We start from the raw sequence: 22377 nt of genomic DNA, 5'->3' as shown, positions 1-22377 counted from the left end.
CAGAATGACCACTGACCAGGCACTGCCATTGCTCCGTGATCTCATTACCCTGCTATGCCTAAGTGAAGACCCAGATCCAGTTCTAACCTTCCGCCCCTCTCACTTCCCTCTCTGCCTGGAACTCCCTCCCAGAACATGGTGCCACTTTTCTCTTCCTTCCTTCAAACTCCTTCTCAAAACCCACTTTCTCTACGAAGGCTTTGGCTTAACTTATAGTCCTCACCTCCACCTCAAACAAAACCTAAGCAGATGAAACTGCATTTGTGCATATTGATCCCTTCTTACCCTTGTGTCTCCCCTTCCCTCCTCTCTTAGTTGCTTCCCTTCCATCAAAGCACAAGGGCCAGTCTTCCTAATGTAAAGTGTCACATACAACAATGGCCTCATATCAATAATAAATAATAATACATTCCAAAGGGTTTTGCAGCCTTTCCTGGTGTCCTTACTAGCCAAGTCTTCCATCTCCCCAGTCCTGTGCTTTTGAATGATGTTTCATTAAAAACAAAAACAAAACTCTACTTGCTTCTTGCCAGTTGCAGCACTTCATCCCGTTGTAGGTTATCCCGTATGCCTCTGATGTAGCGGCAACATTCAAGGAAGACTGTTTGGCACTCGGGCTGATCCACAATGTAGCGTGCACGCTTTTCACAGCTGTACCTCATGGGGTTCTCATGCATGCCATCTTCACAGCATTTTCTTAACATCCGATCCTGATACTGGGCAACTGAAATATGCAAGCCTCATGAAACTTCAGAGGATGTCTGGGCCCCAAACTACTGTTGCCCTACTACTCAAAGCAAGAGACAGAAGAAGGCTGATATGCAGATAAACTCTATGAATCAGCTACTTTCTTACTCTGCCCTACCCAGCTTCCAGGAACATAGGAACATGATTTGACTTTTTGCTAGTCTTATGGACTGCCATATTATGAGATAGTTAATAATAAAACTACTCCATCAGGAGTCTTGGCTGCCATTTTGCTTAATTGTTTGAGAAGCAACAAATGAAGAATGTGTTGCAGTGTATCCCCAGCCCCTAACAAAAGTGCTCCTGTTCCCCCCTCCAGCTTTTAAGGGCTTAGGCAAGTTAATGCCTAAGCCCCTAAAAGCCTTCCGCTCCATTACCCCCTTTTCCCCAACTAACACCCCCAACATTCCATAAGTCCTGGGAGATTCTGCAGGCAAAGCCTATGCTCTACCCCTCCCACATGTGAGACTGCTTTCTACTGCACCACAGGCAGACCACTGGTCCATCTAGCCCAGTATTTACCAGCACGGCTACCAGATAACTTTTAAACAGTTTTATTTATTTATTACATTTCTATACCGTGTTGAGGGTGAAAGTGGAGAGTGCAAAAGCTGGTTTAAAACTCAACATTAAAAAAACGAAGATCATGGCATGTGGCCCCATCACTTCCTGGCATATGGAAGGGGAAGAAATGGAAGCAGTGACAGATTTTATTTTCTTGGGCTCCAAGATCACCGCAGACGGTGACTGTAGTCTGTAGCCATGAAATTAAAAGACGCTTGCTCCTGGGGTGGAAAGCTATGGCAAACCTAGACAGCATAGTAAGAAGCAGAGACGTCACCTTGCTGACAAAGGTCCCTATAATCAAAGCTATGGTTTTCCCAGTAGTAATGTATGGCTGTGAGAGCTGGACTATAAGGAAGGCTGAGCACCAAAAAATCGATGCTTTTGAACTGTGGTGCTGGAGAAGACTCATACGAGTCCCCTGGACTGCAAGGAGTCCATCCTAAAGGAAATCCTAATCAGTCCATCCTAAAGGAAATCAACCCTGACTGCTCATTGGAAGGATAGATACTGAAACTGAAGCTCAAATATTCTGGCCACCTAATGCGAAGAGAAAAGTCACTGGAAAAGTCCCTGATGCTGGGAAAGATTGCAGGCAAAAGGAGAAGGGGACGGCAGAGGATGAGATGGCTAGATAGCATCACTGATGCAATGAATATTGACTTGAGCACACTGTGGGAGAGAGCGCGGGACAGGAAGGCCTGGTGTGCTATGGTCCACGGGGTCATGAAGAGTCGGACATGACTGAATGACTGAACAACAAAGGCGAAGCTCTCTGGGAAGTTCACAACAATTAGAACCATAACATACAATGTAAGATGCCCAGGACTGAACGTTTTGCGTGAAAATGGTGTGCTCTTTTTCTGAACTATAGCCCCTCGTAAAGCTGCCTTACATACTAAGTCAGACAGGGGGTCCATCTAGGGCAGTATTACCTACTTTGACTGGCGGTTGCTTGCCAGAGAAAGGTCTTTCCACAACCCTGCTACTTGAGTCCCCTTAAATTGGAGAAACTGGAGATTGGACCTGGGCTTTCTGCATGCAAACCATATGCTCTACTACAAAACCTGGATCCTCCCCACAAACATCTACAGGAGACACTTGGTCTTTCCTTCTGTTGATGATGAGGTATAATAAGATACTCTCCTTAATGGAGATGGTTCTTTCTCTGTCAGACATGGGCCTGTTCCTTGAGAGAGCAAGAACTGGCACCAGAATCAATGTCCAGTATTCATACTCAATAGCAAAGCAAAGCAAAACAGGCATGGTATTCTTTAGTATTCTTCCACCTGACTTTCAGAGCCCAGGAGCAGGGGCCCTCAAAGACTGAGGTCTCCAGTAACAGCAACTCTGAGGAGGGATGAGAACCAGTCCCCAGTCCTTTTGAAGGAAACAACTTGAGACCCTAACAGCTTGAGACCAGGCTACCTGGGAGAGCTCCCTCTCAGGTCATGAGAGGGCATGCTCCTGGTGCCCACCTGGAGTCCACCCACAGAAGAACCTTCAGCATGATGGCTCCCTTCTTATGGAACTCCCTGCCTCTGGGGGAAAGGCAGGCGCCAACACTGGGTTGTTTTCGGCACCTCATGAAAACAGCCCTTTTCCAGGAAGATTTCCTTGGTTGACCAGCCTTGGTTTTACTGGCACTCTGTTTATAAAGAATAATTTTAATTCTTCTGCTGCTTTTTATCTTTTGTTCATTTTATATCTTGTTGTTCACAACTCTGGAATCTGTTTAGATGTGGAGTGGTATACAAATGTTGTGAGTAAATAAATAAATAAATAAACAAACTGGGGCCCTTCGCCTCAGATCCCACATCCTGGTTACGTGATCCCTGGGAGATCCTGTTGCCCTCTGACTCTGAGGAGTGGACCTCAAGCTCCTCCAGTGAGCAGGGAAATCTTGAGAAGCATTCCCCTCATTCCTACAACCCACCCCCTCCCCCCACAGGAGTCATCAGCCACTAAGGGTACAATCCTAATCAAGTTTAAACAGAAAAAAAAGTCCTACAACTCCTAGCATGCCCCAGCGAGCATGACTTGTAGGGGCATGCTGGGAGTTGTAGGACTTTTCTCTGTCTAAACATGTATAGAATTGCTCTCTAAAGGTAGTAAAGGTACTTGCCCATTTAACGGCCAGATACAGCACTTGAGAGAGTGCAGCTTCCAGAAAGTCTGTCCTGGCTTGGCTATAAAAGCCAGTCAGTTACTGCAGATCAGTGCTAGGGTAACTTGTCTGTTCTCCAGCTGTGGGATTGCTCTCCATGGTCCTGAAACTGAACCCAAAGCTTCTGGGTGATACCTGCAATACTGCCTGTGGCCCTGAATCTACTCTCTCCTGGGCCTGTTCCCATCAGTTGCCTCGCCCTGTGCCGCTTGACCTGAGCTGCCATCTAAAGCAGGCAACGTGGTGCTTACATGTGCTGCTACATTAAAAAGGCCAGCCTGAGACACCCACTAAATTATCTTCTCCCTCTGCGAGGGAATGGAACGATTCCTCCATTCACTTGAATGTGTGGAAAACAGTCCTCACGGGTAAAAAATGGCTAAAGGGAGGATGAGAAGGAAGGAAGGAAGGAAGGCAGGAAGGCAGGAAGGCAGGAAGGAAAGAAAGTGTCATAGAGAAAGAGAGAGAGGGAGGAGCTGGATGGGCAGAGCCAGAGAGATGGCAGTAAGGAAGGAAAGAGGAGCCAGAGAGAGAGAGAGACAGAGAGAAGGAAGGAAGGAAGGAAGGAAGGAAGGAAGGAAGGAAGGAAGGAAGGAAAGAAAAGAGCCAAAGACAAAGACAGCCAGAGAGTGAGAGAGAGCGAGAGAGAGCGAGAGCGAGAGAGAGAGCGAGAGAGAGAGCGAGAGAAGCACACATAGGATGCACAATCATGCACATACACACAACACAGATAAGATGGGGGTGCTCCCATCATTTTTGCGATTCCCCCCCCCCCCAGCATCCAATTCGTAGTGGTGACCAGGGCACTTTTTCAAAATGGCAAAAAGGTTGGAGATCCCTGAGCTAGAGCATCTGCCTCAGAGCTAGGCAGGAACAAAACTGTAAGTAGGTTGCTTCACCACTAGGGAGTCAATGTCAAGCCTAATTTGTATGTTCCAGCCTACTAAATCCAAGAATATCCTCCTCTACTACAGGAATATATCCTGATCTCTTGAGGTAGACAGGACCTTTGTCATTCATCACATACCTTTGCTTGCCTTAGTCTCAATGAGCTGTATGGAGTTACGTCTCCGTCTTGCAGGCTGGGGGCACTTTGGATCTGTGGGGTGGAAGGCAGGAGGAGGAAATTATTACCCTGACTTGAAATAAGAAGATAGTGCTGGATTCTGATTCTTGTGGAGACTGATCCTAGGCATGTTTACTCAGAAGTGAATGGGGATTACTCCCATGTGAGACACAGCAGGCTTGCAGCCTTGAGGCTTAACTACATGGTTCCATGAACATGTGTGTATTGAGTGACCACTTCTAAGCAAACATAGCTTACGGAGGGTGCAATTTGGAGCAGAGAAGTGATGGTGGGTGGGGAGGCATGTTTAACCCAATGCACCTCTGTCCTTAGAAACAGCTGCCTTCTGGGATTTTTGACACGCATTTGCATATCATGTAGTGGAGGATGCTGGGTCAGCTGCATGTGGTCCAAGAACCTGTGCCCCAGCATCCTCTGCCTGGGGTCCTGGGCCACAGGTAGCAGATCATATGATGCTAGTACTTGAGGAAACAGACTGCCTAGGCCGCGCCTTTAGATGGAAGGTGTTTCTCACACAGGAAGTCCTTTGTCCTCTCATGGGCACAAACACCCACCCCCAGTAATACCTGATCTTTGTTTTGTGGAGATCTTATTGCTGGTCTCCAGGGCCAGTCCCGCATCTTCAAACACACCCACATTGTTCCTGCCACTGCCAGCTGTACAGCCGATGTCGTTCTTTTCCACTGTGTCCCATACCTGGCACACAGTAGACACAAGTGACAGGAAAAACCAGTGTTTAGACACAGCAAGGTCCGAACTGGAAAAACCTCAAAGCTTAAGTACCCTCATTCTAAGGAATTCACTGCCTTACCTTAGCTTGGGTAAGCTTGTGCTTCTTGTTAAGGACATAGACTCCTTTGTCCACAGCCACAAGACCAACCCGAGCATTTGCATCCCCTTCCAGTTTGATTTTCATTTGACTTCCTGGCTCGTGAATTCGATTGTCTCGCTCAGTTGCTCCTTTCACAACCAACTGTTTGGAGAAAGACAACAAAGAGGTTCAGTTTTGTGATGGCGAAAGTGCCTAGTTGACACAGAGAAACTGCTGTGTCAACATTTTAAATAAGTTGTAAAGATGGTTAACAAACCTCTCATATGTTTCCCAACCTCCCAAGTCACTTAGCAGCCCCAAATGGTACCATAGATATGAAGCACTAAACATAATGACGTGGGGAAACCCCCAAGTTGTTTTTAAGATGTTTTACCATGTAAATATTGACCACCACTTTGCAGTCTTGCCTTCTTATTTATTTTTAAATTATATAGTGTCTTGGGCTGTGTTTCCACCAGCGATTTACTCCAACCTGGCTGTGCAGTGAGGTCTCTGTGTTTCCATGACATCATGGCCATTCAGCACAGGCCCTGCATTTTATTGCAGAACAACCACTTCTTCTGAGACTGGTCATAGTCCGGCTCTTCCTGCTCCCTGTGGCTCCATTACTGAGCTGTTTCCACAACCACACTGGGTTCAGTATCATAGTCCTGCCCCTGGGGTGTGTAGGCTGGCCCTTGTGGGTGTGTCGCTCACCAGCCGGGGGAGATGATGCTGGAGGGAGCAGTCAGGCAGAGATGAAGAGATGCACCCATAAGTACCCCTGACATACAAGTGCAGTGTCCGCCCACCCTGGGTATCCCTATGAAGTTCCCAGTCAAGGTGGTGGCAGGGAAATCAGGAGAGCCACAAAGACGGCTTCAGGGAGTCAAGTCGTTAAATCATTAAGGTGCAAAGACAGCTTCACAAAGAGTCGTTAAATCATTAAGTCACCTCACGGTTTAGGGGGAGGTTTAGGGGGAGAAAGGGTTTAAAAGGGGAGAGGGATGCAGCACACATGACTTTGCTTTTATGCTCCTTTTCGTTAAGGCGAAAGTGTGCTTTAAGTCCCCATGGGGGGGTTAAAAGGGGGGGATGCTGCACACACAACTCTGCTTTTTTTCTCCTTCGTTAAAGTGAAAGTGCACTTTAAAACTCACTTTAAAGGAAAAAGCAAAAGGGCTGGGGCAGAGCAAAAGGGAGGCAGAGATTAAGAGATGCACAACTAGTATATCATCCACTGGCTCTCTTTGCCATTTCCTCCCTGTGTATTTTCCCTTTGGCGCTTTGTCCCGCTTTGTGTGGGCATGTGCTGGGGTGTTACTTCTGAGTAAACTCATTGCCTGTAAGGCTTTCCTTTCCTGGGAGTAATTGCCATTGAAATCTGTGTGGCTTGCTTCTGAGTAGGCATGCGTAGGCGTGCATCCCCTTCAGTGCATTTACTTGGAACTTCGCCCTCCCATTGACTTCACTGACTGCCTCTTCTCCCGTTTTGCTCACCAGTTTGATAGGCTTTTTCCCTCCCAGGTGATGGGGAAGTCTCCCTTCTCAGCCACGCAGGAGAAAGGCTTGACAGTTAGGATTTCAGTGGGTATTAAAAGTGCCTTTGATTGGGAAGCCAGCCAGCCACTACTTCTTCTAGCCCACCTTGCAGGGTTGTTGGGAAGCCAGAATAAGGGGGAAGAACAACAGTGCGGGGGGGGGGCAAGCTGGGTCTAATGAAGAAGGTGTCTCCATGAAGCGGTCACCTGGGGGGGGGGGGGCGCTAGGGATGGGGATGGTGCACACACGACTTTGCTTAAAGGAAAAAACAAAAGGGCCTGGAAGTCATGGAGGAGACTGGCCAGAGGCCCAGAGCAGGAAACTGGAGTGAAGCAGAAGGGGGCGAGAGAGGGCAGAACCGGCAAGAGGAGGAGGCAGGAATACTGATGAGGTAATCAGACCCAACCCAGACTCCACTCAGACCCAGCCATCAAGAAAATAATTCGATTAGAGCTCAGTGGAAACAGCACAGAGCCCCAGGCTATAGCGATAATAAGCCGGGTCATTAAGGACTGTGGAAATAGGAAAAGGAGAAGATGCGATTGTGGAAACATCACACCAAAGTTGCAAACCAAGTGAAGCCAATAGCATGGAAACACACCCTTAATGATGTTTTAGGTTTATTTTATTGTAAGCTGCCTTGAAGGCCTGTTCTCAGGCAGAAAGGCGGGATATAAGTATTTAAAATAAATAAGAATAAATATGTTTCCTTCTCTCCAAGTAATAAAAAGGGTGTAAGCATAAGGTCCTGAGGACATGTTTCAATTTACAATGCACAGCTGGGGACAGAGGCCCCAGAAAATAGCAGATACCTATCCCTGGGGACACAACAAAGCTCAGAAAAGGAAGCCAGTTGTGCACCCCATACAGCCCACAGCCTTGGCTGATTACTGTGTGACCTTCAGAGGTCAGCTGTGACAGTGTATGAGACACCCGCCCACCCCACCTAAAGGTCATCTGGATATTTTTCAACAACACTTTTTCTGGTCAGCAATGCACATCCCACCCATCTACAACCTGAAACAGTTAAAAAAATAAATAAATTCAAAAGCACCATTTTTCAAGAGGCATTTGTCCTCCACTCAGGTAATCTCTAGAGGCCTGGGTAACAGGCCTCAACTCTGAAAACCATGGAGCAGAAGCGCGCACACAATAATACAATTTTACAAATGCAACACACGTACAATTTGGAACAGAATTTTACCAGGAACAAATACCACTCTCTCCCCAAAAAAGGGACTGTCTGTAGAATGGAATGACTTGGAGCATGTACTCTTCATATTCCTAAGAAGTATACCTGTGCAATATTTTGTGTGCCAGTCTGTCTGGAATAGGCATTTAGGAATAGGTAATGCATTTGCATGTGAGTTGTCAGGTTCTACACATTTTCTAACCAGAACTGAAACAAATGTGTGGGGGAAAGTCTAACACCAATACCCTGAAAAAAATGCCATATATTGAGTTAATGCACTTTTGCTACAACTATGCCTTGCATTGACATTGCTACAGAAATCAGCAGGAAGAGTGGCCTACCTTTCCCATACAGGTATCCTTCACATCCACCCAGACAGAGTCAGCCACAATTTCATTTTTTCCCACTTGGTAATAAGCCACAATACGGAAGGAAGGGATGAGAGCAGGGGTGATGGGTAGAGACATGGTCACCAGATTCTGTCCAGCTGCCTTGTTCTGCCTCCCAACCTTGAAAATCTTCCCATTAGTCAAGATCTGATGGTGAACAAGACATACTGATTAATGAAGAGGGTTTAGAAGCATGGACTGGTTTGAACAATGTAATGTTGGCAAGGAAAAACTCCATGACTAGGCTAACATGTACAGTAAGGGTATTACAAATGTGTTTCAACTCCCTATGGAGCATTGTGCCATGAAAGAGTTTATTTAGTTTTGTGGGTTCGTTGTTAGGGCCATAATGTGAAGCTGCCCCCAACCCAGGGTTCTCAAGAAGACAGGGGTTGTACGGAAGATAACTGAATCCTGCTTTTCCATGAGGACTAGGCACTTGCCTATAGACTTTCCTTTCCCTTCCTCACCAACAACTTCGATGTTAACAAGTAAGTAGAGATTTGGCCGTGGATTTCCACACAGTCCAGGTCCATAGCACTTACTATGTAGGTGAAATATTGGATCTGATTCAGCGCTCCTTGGTTGTTGCCTCTCAAATTGAAATTGACAGGTAAGTTGTCTCCAGCCTTGAGGTCTATAGCTGTGACTGATAAATGGAGATAGTTTCCTGAATTTCCTTGGGTTTGGTAGGCAGTAGCCACCATGTTCTTGATTGCCTGGCGGTCATTCCGGAGTCTCGCATGGTTGGTTTTTACCTAGAGAAGATGAGATGTGTTACCTAGAGAGGATGAGAATCTCAAAGCAGCCATGAACCCTTTTAACTCCAACACTCAGCGATGACCAGAAGGTCCATAATGAGCACCACTGAAAAAAGGGGTGTGGAATTGGCTAGAATCGTCAGCAAATGTGAGTAGAATGCAGCAATCTCAAGGACTGAGGGGGTGCCGGCCGGCATTGTCCCCCTGAACACTTTGGGCCCTCACACCTTCCTTGTTCAGACCAACAAAGAACAAAGTTACAGGCTGATGTTCAGCACAAGCCAACCGAACTCTCACGTGAAAACACTCTATCTGAAGTAGTGTGTGAACTGCGGGCTATAGCAAAATTATGGCTGAGGAGCAGGACCAGGATGCAGGTCAGATCATGAGTCATGGACTGCCTACAAAAGGAAAACTGGATGATAATCGATTGCTGAGTGAACATAGGGTGCACAGACTGCTAGTGATGACTCTGTCTGAAGATCATCACTAGCATCCATATCAGCATATGAAGCTGCTGAATACCAAGTCCCAATACTGTCAGCTCTGAGTGAAAACATCTTCCCAGGGTGCCTGGGACCGAGAGGGTTTTTTTCCCAGCCCAGCTACCCTTTTACCATGGAAATGCTGGGGACTGAAACTGAGACCTTCTACATCAGTGGTGGGGAACCTTTTTCCTGTCGAGGGGTTCACTCCCTTGGGGGTAATCCCTTGGGGGTCACATGCTGTGGTGGATGGGGATGAAGTCAGCAGTGGACGGGTCCAGAGCCAAATGTGGATGGGGTCACCCCTATGCTCTCTTTCCTCCACCCACTTCCCTCTCTCTCTCCCCCTCTTCCCAGCCCAGGGGCTGCCAAGGATAGGACAATCTCTCTTGAACTGACAGCTTGCAGAGGTTTTGAAATCAGGCTGAGGGCTTCATGAAATAGACCCAGACTAGGGCTGCAGGATGCCCAGCCCTCTTCTACAAGCAAAGGATGTGGTCTACCAGAGAGCTATGGGTCCTTGTACCCTAAAGGTTTGCACATTCGCCACTGAAGGGTAGTTTTGGTTCTGTGTATAGAAGGTAAAGTAACCACCAATCACAGCGCATTAGCTTTGTCTCAGGGGGACTCACGGTGATCCTGAGCTCTTGGCTGTCTGCTGGTGTGTTCAGGATCAGCTTGGTAGTCCCATCATTCTGGGTAGTCGATTCAGCCCGAATAGGCTCTGACACCACAGGGACCTGGGCAGCTGGACTGCCATCAGGGTTGGTGACGTACACCTGAAGCAAGTCAGAAGAGATAATTGAGCGTGGAATGTAGAAAAAACCACCAGCAGCAGGGAGGTGGAGTTTGAAAGAGGAAAAGAAAGTGAGGAGGAGACAGAGGGCAGGATCCAATAGGAGCCTTGTACACACACCCAGTGCCACCAGTTGCTGTCCGTGTGTGGCCCCTACCGCTTGTAGCCCTTCTGGGATGTAGCCCTTCTGGTGGCAAGCCCTGAAATTAATGGAAATGCTTGTTTCTGGAAGGGGAGCTCTGTGCACTGTTTTGAAAATCTACCCCACTTTTTTGACCTGTTGGATTTCTGAAGCAAGTCAGAAGAGATAATTAAGCGTGGAATGTAGAAGTCCCTGCTGAGTCTAAATCACCACTGCCAGAACATTTGCACCATCAGAGGACTCAATTTCCACTGCTATTTATGTGTGTCAGTCCTAGGACTCAGCCATAAGAGGGAAAGACACTCTTGTTAATATTACCGTCAGTTCATAAGGCATCCCTGGCTTGAAGTGCTTGGGGGTTTTCATGAAGTGGATCTGATAGGGAGATGTCACAATGTTAATGCCGGTCCGCTCAGTCACCACCATGTCACTGCCTGCAGAAAGAAGAGAAGGAATTCAGGTAAAAATACGAAAACCAGTTGTATGAGGGGGAAGAGCAAAATCCCTGAGTGATTTTACAGCCGATCTGTCATCATTTGCTCGAAACCTCACAGTACACGAGCAGTTTTCAAACATCCTGACCTCAGAGAGCCTTTGCACAGTTGTTTGTCTGCTGAAGAATCCCTGTGCACTGCATAGGCCACAGAGTCTATTATGTATCATGAAGAGAAGGCCACCCAGAGGATGCCGGTTAATGAACAAGAACTTTAACAATGAGTGGTGTATACGAACAAAGCCATGCCGCAAATTGCAGCTGGCAATGCAGAAATGAAGGTGAAAGCATAATGCCGGAGAGCTCACGCAGACTCTTCCTGGTATGCCAAGCCAGGAGAGCTAAAGGATCACAGAATTGCTGGACATTTCAGAGGATGCTGACTTTGCGGCATGTTCTAGGGTATGTATTTAGTTGGCACAGAGCAGTGGCCAAGACTGTTGGGACTAGCTGCTGCCCCATGTTGACTAACAAATTCACCACCACATGCCAATCTACACCTTGTCAAAGAACAACAGTAATGGCGGATAAGCTGTCTTTCTAGTATGTTGTCTGCCACTGAGGAACCCCCTGAGTTCCTAAGAACACAGGTTACTTCCACAGTGAACTCATGGAGACTGCCTGGTTAAGGCAGAGAGACTGTGCGTGTGGCAGCAGAGCTTGGCAGTTTCCACCGTAACATGAACTTTTAACTGTCTCTTAACATGAACTGCTTTGAGAATTGTTTAATGTGAGTATGATGTTGATATTATTGATACTAGATAGTATTAACTGGCCTACTGCTATATCTTGCACTTATTTAATTTTTTGATATGGTTTCAATGAAGTGTAACTGAATTCATGTTGTACTGTAATGTATTATAGTTATGGCTATTGTGTTTGTTTTTGTGAACTGCTCTGAGCACAATTTATTGTAGAAAATGCGGTAAAGACATAAAGTGACTATGACTATATCAATATGTATGGAGCTTAGAAGAAAAAACCAGCAGCAGCAGGGAGGTGGAGTTTGAAAGAGGAAAAGAAAGTGAGGAGGAGACAGAGGGCAGGATCCAATAGGAGCCTTGTACACACACCCACTGCCACCAGTTGCTGTCCGTGTGTGGCCCCTACCGCTTGCAGCCCTTCTGGGATGTAGCCCTTCTGGTGGCAAGCCCTGAAATGAATGGAAATGCTTGTTTCTGGAAGGGGAGCTCTGTGCACTGTTTTGAAAATCTACCCCACTTTTTTGACCTGTTGGATTTCTGTTAAGACTTTTATTTTTCACCAAGTCTTTGGAGTGATATACGTTTTCTCTCCCCCTGCTTCAAACTGTGTTTTAGTTGGCTCTGGTTTTTAGCTCTCTCTTTTGTTCCATTGTTTTAAAAGTATATTTTAAACTTGTGATTGTCAGCTGCCATGGAGGTCCTGTGTGGGACCAAAAGGTGAGATAATAATGGCTGCCTCACAAGGCTGCCCAGAGGGTTTCTAGGCCTGGGGCAGATGTTATGCTGGGACCCCTGCCACTGCAAGGACCCATATGTGTGTGTGTGTGTGGGGGGGGCTCTGTCTGGTGAGCAATGTGGCAGGGCTGGGGCATGGAGCAACAATACAGGAGCCCCTTGTTTTGCAGGGGCATAGGACAAATTGCCCTAGTTAGACCCTCCGGAAGCCCTGATGGCTCTTGATTGATAAACTTGTGGGATAATAACTATGGAAGCAACAAGTAAGATCAAGAATCGGGCCACTTTGCACTACAAAAAATCCCATGGGCTCTAGTTGCAATCCTGTGGATCCCTGCTTTCTTTTTAAAGATTGAAAAGTTTCAAAGCATGGTTACATAAATAGGTTTGAAAATGTAATGGCAAAAAAAATGGCAGTAAGAAGTAAAAACAAATTCATTGTGCTTAACAGGTTTCCTATGTATATAAACCTTTTCTTCCCAGGAGGCTCAGGTTTGTTTGTTTGTTTACATTAAAGGGTTAAGCATTTCTGCAAAAGAATATTGTTACAATAAAAGCAACATCTCTGCTGGATATGGTTTGGTGTAAACTATGTTATCCAAATTTATATCTAGATTAAAGATTAAATCCTATGCACTCTTACCTAGGAGGAGTAAGCCCCAATGAACAAGTAGAACCTACTTCCAAGTAAATATGCATAAAACTGCACGGTGTGTTGCTGACACACAACCTTGCAGATTACCTAGGGGAATGGATCTGGCAGGATGAGACCACAGAACTAGCTGTGGATTGTTCAGCATGTTCTTACATGCCATGTTTTGGGAATCACACTTGAAGAATTGTGAGGCTGTTTTGATAAAAATGACGTGTCTCTCTGTAAGGGAAGCTCCTTGGAAAAGTTCTTAAGATGAGCAGTTCAAACTTTTCAATATATCCTAGAAAGTAAACCCCACTGTGTTCAGTGGACCTTATTATCAGGAAAGTGTATAATCCTAGTGTATAATGCCCAGTTTTCTGGAAGTATGACCTTTAAAAACTATGGGATTTACTTCTGAGTAAACATGCATAAGATTGGGCTGTGAAATGATAGGTCTAGAGCCTTGGCAACAGCTTGTTCTCTTTCAAGGTCATTTTGAGAAGCAAAAGAGAGATGGTAAGCCAGAGCAGACTTACCAGTCTGGTAAGTCCCAGACCCTCAAGTTGCCACAGGTGCCACTGTTTTTCCATACCTCTCTGTGCTGGCAACTGGAGGCCCCAGTAATATCCCTCAGGAGATGGATTTGGCCCAGGGGCCTCCAGTTACTGAGCCCTAATCTAGAGGAAAGCATGGAAGCAATGTGGTATCCACAATTAAGCAGCTCAAGGATAAATCTGGAATGATTTCAGATTTATGGGCAATTTTACACTAAAAAAGATTCCTTCCAGTATAAACAAACTCTCTAACAAACCAAAAATGCAAATAAGAAAGGGTTGAATAGTTCCCCAACAACACAATGAACTACACCAAATAAGTGAGATTTCAATTTTCCATGTATAAAACACCTGCTATTTCGTCTGGCTTTAAAACCATCACTCACCCGAATCTGTCATCACTGTTACAGAGACATAGAGAGAGTGCCCAACGAGCTCGTTGAGGTTGGGAAATTTGGTCTGCATCATGGCTTTTGTTAGTACTGCTTCCCCATCCCCTTCATTTATCTGAAAACAAAAAGAAAAAGGAGGAAATCAAAGTGGTATACACAAACACAGAGAGAGAGACACACACACACAGACACACACACAGGTTCATCTTACCTCAATTCTCCTGAGCGAGTCTGGAATACTTTTTTTCTCATCATCTATCTTCACGCCAAAGAGGACAAAGGCCACACCATCTACTTTCTTTCCATAGAGGAAACTGGAACAGGAAAATAAAATTAAGGGTCAAACTAGACATGTTTATATGTTCGTAACTAGTTTCCTGTTCACATGCAGGTGAGAGGTTTAATTTCAACATCAAAGGGGGGCACATGGGTGAGGGGAGCTGAACCATCTCTCAAAGTCAACTCAACTCCTTCTGCTCCATTGATTCAGGCACTTTTCTCCTAGCCCAGCTCAGTTCTGGTATTGGAGTTGGGTTGGGGAAAGGAGGCGTCTGGGCGATGAACTGCAAGGAGATCATGTGGGAGAGGAGGGAGGGTTCAGCTCTCTTGTCCATCTGCGCCTTTTGTTGTTAAAATCAGATGCCCCACCCCTCATTTTATGTGTGATTAAAGTAGATATGTGAACAAATGTTGCTGCCCCTGCCACATCGATTAGATCCCTAAGGGCCAAACGATATGTGGTGCTAAATGTTTCACTTGTAGTTGCATGAAGCTTTTAAAAATTGTAAATGGCAGCCACTGGGTCACTGAGTCAGGATGGGAAACACAGCATGTGTCTGTGTGTGTACCAACCCTTTGCTTCAAGTCTGTGGTCCTGACAAAAATCACCCATCTAGCTGCTGATAGTTCTGGAAGGGACGCTCCCATTGGGATAAAAGCTGCTTGGGGGTGGGTGACTTTTGTCTTGACCACAGAATGGGAGGAAAGGGATCTGCATGCCATGATCCTAATCATGATTGAGCTTGCCGGTATGGTCACTATTTAGAATTTACAAAACTGTTCTGCTCTATTGTTGTTTCTGCAGCAATGTTTTTAATTTTTATTTATTTATTTATTACATTTCTATACTGCCACATAGCCGAAGCTCTCTAGGCGGTTTACAAAAGTTAAAACATTAAAATATAATACACAAAGTTTAGAAACCATTTACGTTAAGGCATACTGACAAGATATACAAACAACATATAACTAAAAACAACTTTGAACTAAAAACAATTTTTAAAAAACCCAACAATAAAACAACACAGCTTAAAACATAAATATTATTTTATATTGTTTTTATATTGTATTCTATATGCATTTTAGTGTGTACCGCTTATAGGTTTTATTATATTAAGCAGTATGGAGGCAATATTAATACATACATTTTAACAAGATTCATAGCATCACAGGGACACAGGGATTCAGCATCATGTGTAGTTTGATATGGAGAAAAGCTGTAGGCAAGTCTTATGAGACAGCCAGTTAGCAGAACGTTTGCCCATGTAGTGAATGCAATTGGACAACACTGCCCAAGCAGGAGAGGGTGGGGGGCCAAAAGCAGAGTAGAAGCTTGGTGACTAGGACTACACATGGATTGCTACTTCCAATGAAGGAAGAATAAACGATATTAGATTCCTCAATCCTCTGCAAAAGGAGGATTCACACAGTGCTCTTATCTCAATTTGGCAGTGGCATGGATTGACAGGATGCAGAACAATTCTAGGCTAAGGCTTCAGCTGATTTTTGTGGTTCCTGCTTCTGAATGATAGCATCACCAATCCCTGTTATTCAAGGTCAATGTTAAGGTATTTGTGTTATCAAGTCTGCAGATATTACTTGGAAGAAGAAAATTCATTCATACACATCCACCTTCACACACAGGTCTTTTAAATTAAATAGTCACATTTCTAAAGATGGCCATTCAGACTAAAATGGCTATCTATATTAAGCACATACACACACATTTGTAAAAGCTCTGCAGTAGAGAAAACAGCTCTGCCCTTAGTCTCCATTGTAAAGATGCTGATGGCATCACGATTTTTACATACAGGTGCAATCCTATGCATACTTACCTGGCAGTAAACCCCAATGAGTAGAACTGTATTGTACAACACCAACACTTCACTGAGATTTCAACTGATTTTGAGCACAGTTGATTATTTTGAACTGAATAATCAAGGGTTCTCAGTCAGAACCTTAATGGAATCTCAGCATCTCTGGTGGTCCCAAGCTGCTATCACAAAGAATGAAAGCATCTGCACAAGAGAGACTAAAGGCAACAATGCATCTTTCTCAAATACATTTTTAAAATAAACTTTTGAATGTGGTTCATGTAGCATGCTATGTGGACCCATGGACTTCATTTTATTGTTTTTACGGAACTGAAACCCTAATCCTACTCACTAGAATTAAGTTCCAAGTAAATGTACTCTTGCAATGTTAGACTGAAGATGATCTGAAGCAGAGAAAGGAGGAAGGTAAGTGGATGGGCAGACATGGGAGGAGAGTTTCTACATGTAGCTTTTGACTCACACATTTACCAAGGCTTCTGCTTCTGGATTCTTTGAGGGATTAAAATTGGCTCCATTACATGTTTTCCCCCCGCTGGGGTTTTTCTTTCTCTGCCTTTCTATATTATGCAACCACTAGGTGGTGCTGTGGTATAGTGGAATTGCACAATTACACAAATTTCTATAGCGTAATAGAGGCCATTCAAAAAAAATACCACACTTTCCCCCATTAGGAAAAAATGCAATAATGGTCGCAAAGCACAGGAGAGACCCTGGAGGATGACGACGTAGTGTAAAGGATGCACAAACTACCATGAGTGAGCAATGACAAACACACAATAAAGGCCTCATGTAGAACGGCTCATAAAAGGAAGTTTTGTTGTCTCTGCTGTTGAAAGCTGTTTTAAAATGTATTTAATAAAATTATATAATAAATATTATTAATAATATTAATAATAATAAAATATGATTTTTAATGGAGAACTATACTTTCTGTGATAAATACTGATTATTTGATAGCTGAAGACCCAACCATTGTTTTATGTTACATTAACAGCTTTGTCAATGAAACAGATTTGGATACATCTTCTTACTGTGCCCAACATGTATATAGCAGTTCACTGGAAAAAATGTGTAGCCCCCTCAGTTTCTGAATGGTATCATAAGATGTGGACTATTGCTATTATGTCCAAATGAATTTATTACAAAACAAGTTAGTATGTTTTTAGCCAAACAAATTTATGGAGGGAGCAATCCTATGGCCGCTAGTCAGCGGCTAGACGGCCATAGGATATGTGGTTTTCTGGGAACCTACCTTCCCCCCGTTCCATGCTGCCTTGCAGGCAGCGCGGAACAGCCCCGCACTCAGCCCCGCAAAGAGGAGTGCAGAGCGGCCAAAACAGGGCGTTCCAGGGAGTGTTCCGGGGTAGGGAAGGCGGAAATGCTGGTACGACACATCCTATGTGGTGTCTGGCAGCCTCCTCCCGCACTCCGCCTTCTCATGGCTAGACAGCTGAAATCGGCTCTCTAACCGCAAATGCAGGGCAGGAGAAGCGCGGATGGAACGATCCCCTCCGTGCTTCTCCTGCCCTGCATTGGATAGGTGGCCGCCTTCGAGTTCAGAGGTGGCCACCTATCCCCATAGGATTGCGCCCTAAAAGATGGATTTTGTTTATTAGCTATTGGAATAATAAATGTCAGGAAAGGATATAACCTTTACATTTTATTTTCTATGACATAATGAAAACATTTTCTATCTTACTCCTTTTCTTTATTGCTATATTTTTTCAGTTGGTCATCTTTTGGATTTTTAGAAATAAAACATTTTAAAATTAACATCATACAAAAATAAAACATGTTTAAATCAAGAGCAGGATGGAAATGATTTTTTCTGGATATTATGAGACAATTTTATTTTATTAAGATGATAGGAAGTGTCAAACTAACTCTCCTTCACCTTCTCACTCTTGCACATACACCCACCTTGCAGTGATAGACACTTTGAAATCCGCGTTGTCATCAATGTATAAAAACGCCTCTAAAGGTTTCACTGTGACTTCAAAGCTTGGCAGTACTGGAGAAGAAATAGGGAAGAGGGAGAATGTAAACATTACTGGAAACCTGACAGGGGATAAGAATAGCAACCTTCTAGAAAGGACAATATTAGCAATTTCCAGTACAAAGGTGAAGAGCAAATGTGGGTTCTCCCTGAGAAAGAATCAGGGGATTAAAAAGAGGATGAAGTCAGGGATCGGGCAGGGAAGAGGCCATTCCTGCTTAGCATTTCTTCCTACCATATTCCTTGACATCAAATTGTGTACTGAAGATCTGCTGTGGGGAGTCTTCATACTTGGCCACAGCCTTCCAGGTCCCCAAACTAGAGAAGAAAAAGTAAGGGATTCTTCACTACTTCATCAGCTCGAAACAACAAATATGAAATAAGCATGGGTCCCAAGACCTCTTCCTGGCATGTGTGGGGTTGCTGTGGACATGGATATATTTTATGTTCTTTGATGCTCATCATGGAAAATAGACACAGGCTTGGAACAGAATGTCTGACCCCAAAATCTTAGGACCTGGATATGTGGAGGCTGAAATCTGCCTCCCTACCCCATGGGTTCAAATTCTCACCCATGGGTGATCTTGGGAAAATCAGTGGCCCAGTTTGCACAATCATCATGGCTTAAACAAGCCTGCATGCTGGGCATGATTTGCATAAACACCTGCCCAGGTGCAGCATGTTGTGTTGGCCGAACACGGGTGGCGTGGTTTGTTGGAAGAGGAAACAACCTTCAAATAACCCATGGGCTGTTGCTGGATTATCTGAGAGTTCTTTCCCCCTCCAACAAGCCACGCTGCCTGGGTTCAAACCACACAAGCCATGTGCCAAGCAGGTGATTAGGCAAATGGTGCCTGGCACACACCACAGCTTAAACGAGCCACCACAACTTCTTTAAGCTATGGTGGTGATCGTGTGAACTGGCCCAATGTCCATCCACTGTTCACTTACCCTACATCACAGGGTTGTTATGAGGATAAAATGAAATAACTCCATGTATGCTGCCCCATGCTCCTTAGAAAAAACAAGAGGATAAATATGTGATAGAATAATAACAATAATTATAAATACTGAAGTGATTGAAAGCTTGGGGTATTCCTAGTTATATATGGAATCAGAAAAGCAGGATAAAAGCCACCATACATTTTAATAAGCTTTCTTGACTAATTGCTATTTCAGCTATGATTCTGTACAGGTTTGCTGTATAGCAATATTCATGTAAAATTACCTGACAATCTGAGGTAAGTTGTAAGGCCGGATGTTCGTTGAAGTAGGCTTGATGGGATTCTGGCTGACAACAATGCCTTCGGGTGTCTGGGAGGGGAGAAAAAGATTTATACGGGAGTTGAAAGAATGAAAAATGCTTGCATATACTAAGAGTGCAGCTGGAACAAAAGAGTTAGCCTGTGTCCATGTGAACTGTGTGCCATCAGAATGTGGAGACCAAAAAGTATATTATATGCTGTAGAGCATTAAAACTAGACCAGCAAGATCTGGATTCAAATCATCGCTCAGCCATAAATCTTACTGGATGGCCCTGGGCTAAACACTCAGCATGAATTATTTTGATGATAAAAGGCGATAAGCCACTCTGAGCTCCATGAAGGAAGAGCATGATAGAAATGTACAAAATAAATGGTTTTGTGGTTATAGACAAAAATTAAATAACCACCTCATCTCAGTAAATTTCTTTCCCCAGGGTCTTGGGGAGACAGTTTTAATTCTGTAGTGCTGGTGGGATTGGCCTCATCTCTATGAAACTTTGGCACAAGGTCTGAAGTTAAAGATATATGAAAAATGTGCATACAAGATATTTCTTTTTAAAAAACTATACAGAGTGGTCTGTGCTTTTTCTCTGCCATCACCACAGATGCACTTGGAACTTTAATGAAGTGCCAACAGTCACTGCCTATTTAGGGGGCTACAACCACTACACACGCTGGCACATATGTCTCTCACCTCAAACTCGACAATCACAGTTTTATCCAAAAGCTCCAGGTTGTGACCCACAGAAAAGATACGATAGCGCACTGCAAAAGAAACAAGAGGACATCATTTACTTGTGAAAAAGTTAAGGGGACAGCAAGAGCTGGCACCCTAGAAAATTGATGCAAATTCCTAACCTGGAAAAAGTGGGCCCCATCTACATGGCACCGCTTTCACCCCCCACCCCATTGCAACTGCACAGTATTGCAGCTTCGAATTAGCTTCTGGTGGTATACACTCACGATTTACTGTGCGCTTCCCTAACAGACTCCGCCATGTCCTTTTTTTGCCATTATACTTTAATGCACAGCTGTGCAGCCCCATGAGCATGGGGGTGTGACACTGCAGTGGCTGTTTTGTATTTTAGGGGTTCTGTTGTGTCTTTCTGTCCCTCGTTAGTTAAAAAGTGGGTGATCTGTGCTCCTTCATTTCCACGCCATCTGTTTGTCAGTTCCCCAGCCTGAGACTCTCACGATGGTTCACGTCAGCGGTACGTGCCTACCCATCACTCCGAAATGGTGGCCAAAGCGAAGTTGGGCCTCCCCCATGAACCCCCCCAGCCTTTGGGCACTGAGTCCAAAAGCAACTGTTGTGAAGATACAAAGCTGCGAAAGTGTGATTAAATAAATGAAAAAGCCTCTTTGTGCCTCTGTAACTGCACAGCTGCAAAGGGATGAGGGGAGTAAAGGGGCATCACAGAGTGACGCAAGCACTACGCATGCGCACAACACGCCCATTGCAAAATGCAAAGTCGGTTTGGGGAAGGGACAGACAGCTCGCAACTGTGGGAAACCTGCAGCAAACGAAAAGCATTGCAGCAAAACACCTCCTTGGAAATCTGCATTTTCCAGGCAAAAACCATGGATGGCTGAGAAGTAGCGACTGCATCGTCTGTCCCAAGGGACCTCAACTTGCAGCCGCCCTGGAGTAAAACGCTTATGTAGATGGGGCCCAGGCAAGCTCAAAGTTTAGTCTGTATATTTGCATCTCAAACAAAAACAACACACAGTGTTTCAAATAAAAGTCCTTGGGCAGAAAGTTTACCTCCAAAAAGAAACCTCATAAGAGTATTAAAAAGAGCCCTGCATGTAGTACAACAATGAGATGCCTCCAGGAAGCCCATGAGCCTTTTGGCCTTTTATAGCTTCCTTGGCTCTGCTCATTAGCCATGCTGGCATTCTCTTGGATTCATTTGTTACCAATCCCTTCCTAATCAGTTTTATACACTCCAGCTGAGCTTCTATTATTATGCTTTTAAATCATCTCCAAGCACCCTGGAGAGTTTTGACCCTCTTGACTCTCCATTTCAACTAATCCTTTCAACTAATCCAATAATTTTTGCCATGTCCTCTTTTGAAATCAAAGGTGACTATGTTAGACATTCTGGGCATCCTACCTAGCAACTTTAATTTGACTTGCAGGGCTTCATGACAGTGTTTCCCAATGTTAGTGGTGCCAATGCTCAACCTGATTGCTGAATCCTCCCCCACATTATCATCAAGTCTGTCTATGCTTGCAATTGATCTCTACAACCTTTGCAGAAGGCAGGCAAGTAAATATGTGATCAACGCACCCTTTACAACCCCAATTCTCTTTGTATTCTTAATTATTGAATGTCCCACTACCACAAGCCCCCACCCCACCCCACCCATGCACAAATGAATATTTTCTGCATTATGGGATACCATTTCCTCACACAAGAAATGGATTAGTTCTCCATTTTTGTTTCTTTCTTCCTCAAATGATTTCCTCCTGCCAAAGACCATAATTCTCAACATTTATTTAGATATAACCATCAATGTAGAGTGGAAAATGACCCTGCATCTCTCACCAAGGAGAACAGCTTGGAATCAGAACAGATTCAGTAAACGGAAAGGCTGCTCAGCAGAGCAACCACTAGTGTGTGTTTTAAAACATATCATTGGGACACATCTACACTATAAATTTGGTTTAAAATTGGAAAAAGTAACATGGCTTCTCCCAAAGAACCTACTGAACTATCATTTTTGAGTGTTCTGATAATCCTTTGTTAGAGATCTGTAGACAGGATAATTACAGTAGGTAGGGTTTCTTGATTGGGAGC

The 22377-nt window shown here is 44.5% G+C and overlaps 1 protein-coding gene across 1 annotated transcript in view; it reads right to left on the bottom strand.

Annotated features, from left to right (window-relative positions):
- C3 (complement C3) overlaps window positions 1-22377 on the bottom strand; it is an 83492-nt gene that overhangs the window by 44954 nt on the left and 16161 nt on the right. Inside the window, exons 4-17 of the mRNA XM_084835754.1 lie at window positions 20268-20338; window positions 19537-19622; window positions 18544-18626; window positions 18233-18323; window positions 14410-14512; window positions 14193-14313; window positions 11002-11117; window positions 10378-10524; window positions 9045-9257; window positions 8452-8646; window positions 5377-5538; window positions 5132-5261; window positions 4506-4577; window positions 524-724 (exon numbers count right to left, since the gene is read on the bottom strand). Coding sequence (XP_084691880.1) covers window positions 524-724; window positions 4506-4577; window positions 5132-5261; window positions 5377-5538; window positions 8452-8646; window positions 9045-9257; window positions 10378-10524; window positions 11002-11117; window positions 14193-14313; window positions 14410-14512; window positions 18233-18323; window positions 18544-18626; window positions 19537-19622; window positions 20268-20338 — 1791 coding nt within the window. The remainder of the gene's footprint in view (window positions 1-523; window positions 725-4505; window positions 4578-5131; window positions 5262-5376; window positions 5539-8451; window positions 8647-9044; window positions 9258-10377; window positions 10525-11001; window positions 11118-14192; window positions 14314-14409; window positions 14513-18232; window positions 18324-18543; window positions 18627-19536; window positions 19623-20267; window positions 20339-22377) is intronic.

Source organism: Heloderma suspectum, chromosome 2, assembly GCF_057233095.1.
Source record: "Heloderma suspectum isolate Gila_16-S chromosome 2, 16-S_ref, whole genome shotgun sequence".
NCBI lineage: Eukaryota > Metazoa > Chordata > Lepidosauria > Squamata > Helodermatidae > Heloderma > Heloderma suspectum.
Note: the sequence above shows the minus strand (reverse complement) of the source record. Positions and strands in the feature narration are given on the sequence as shown.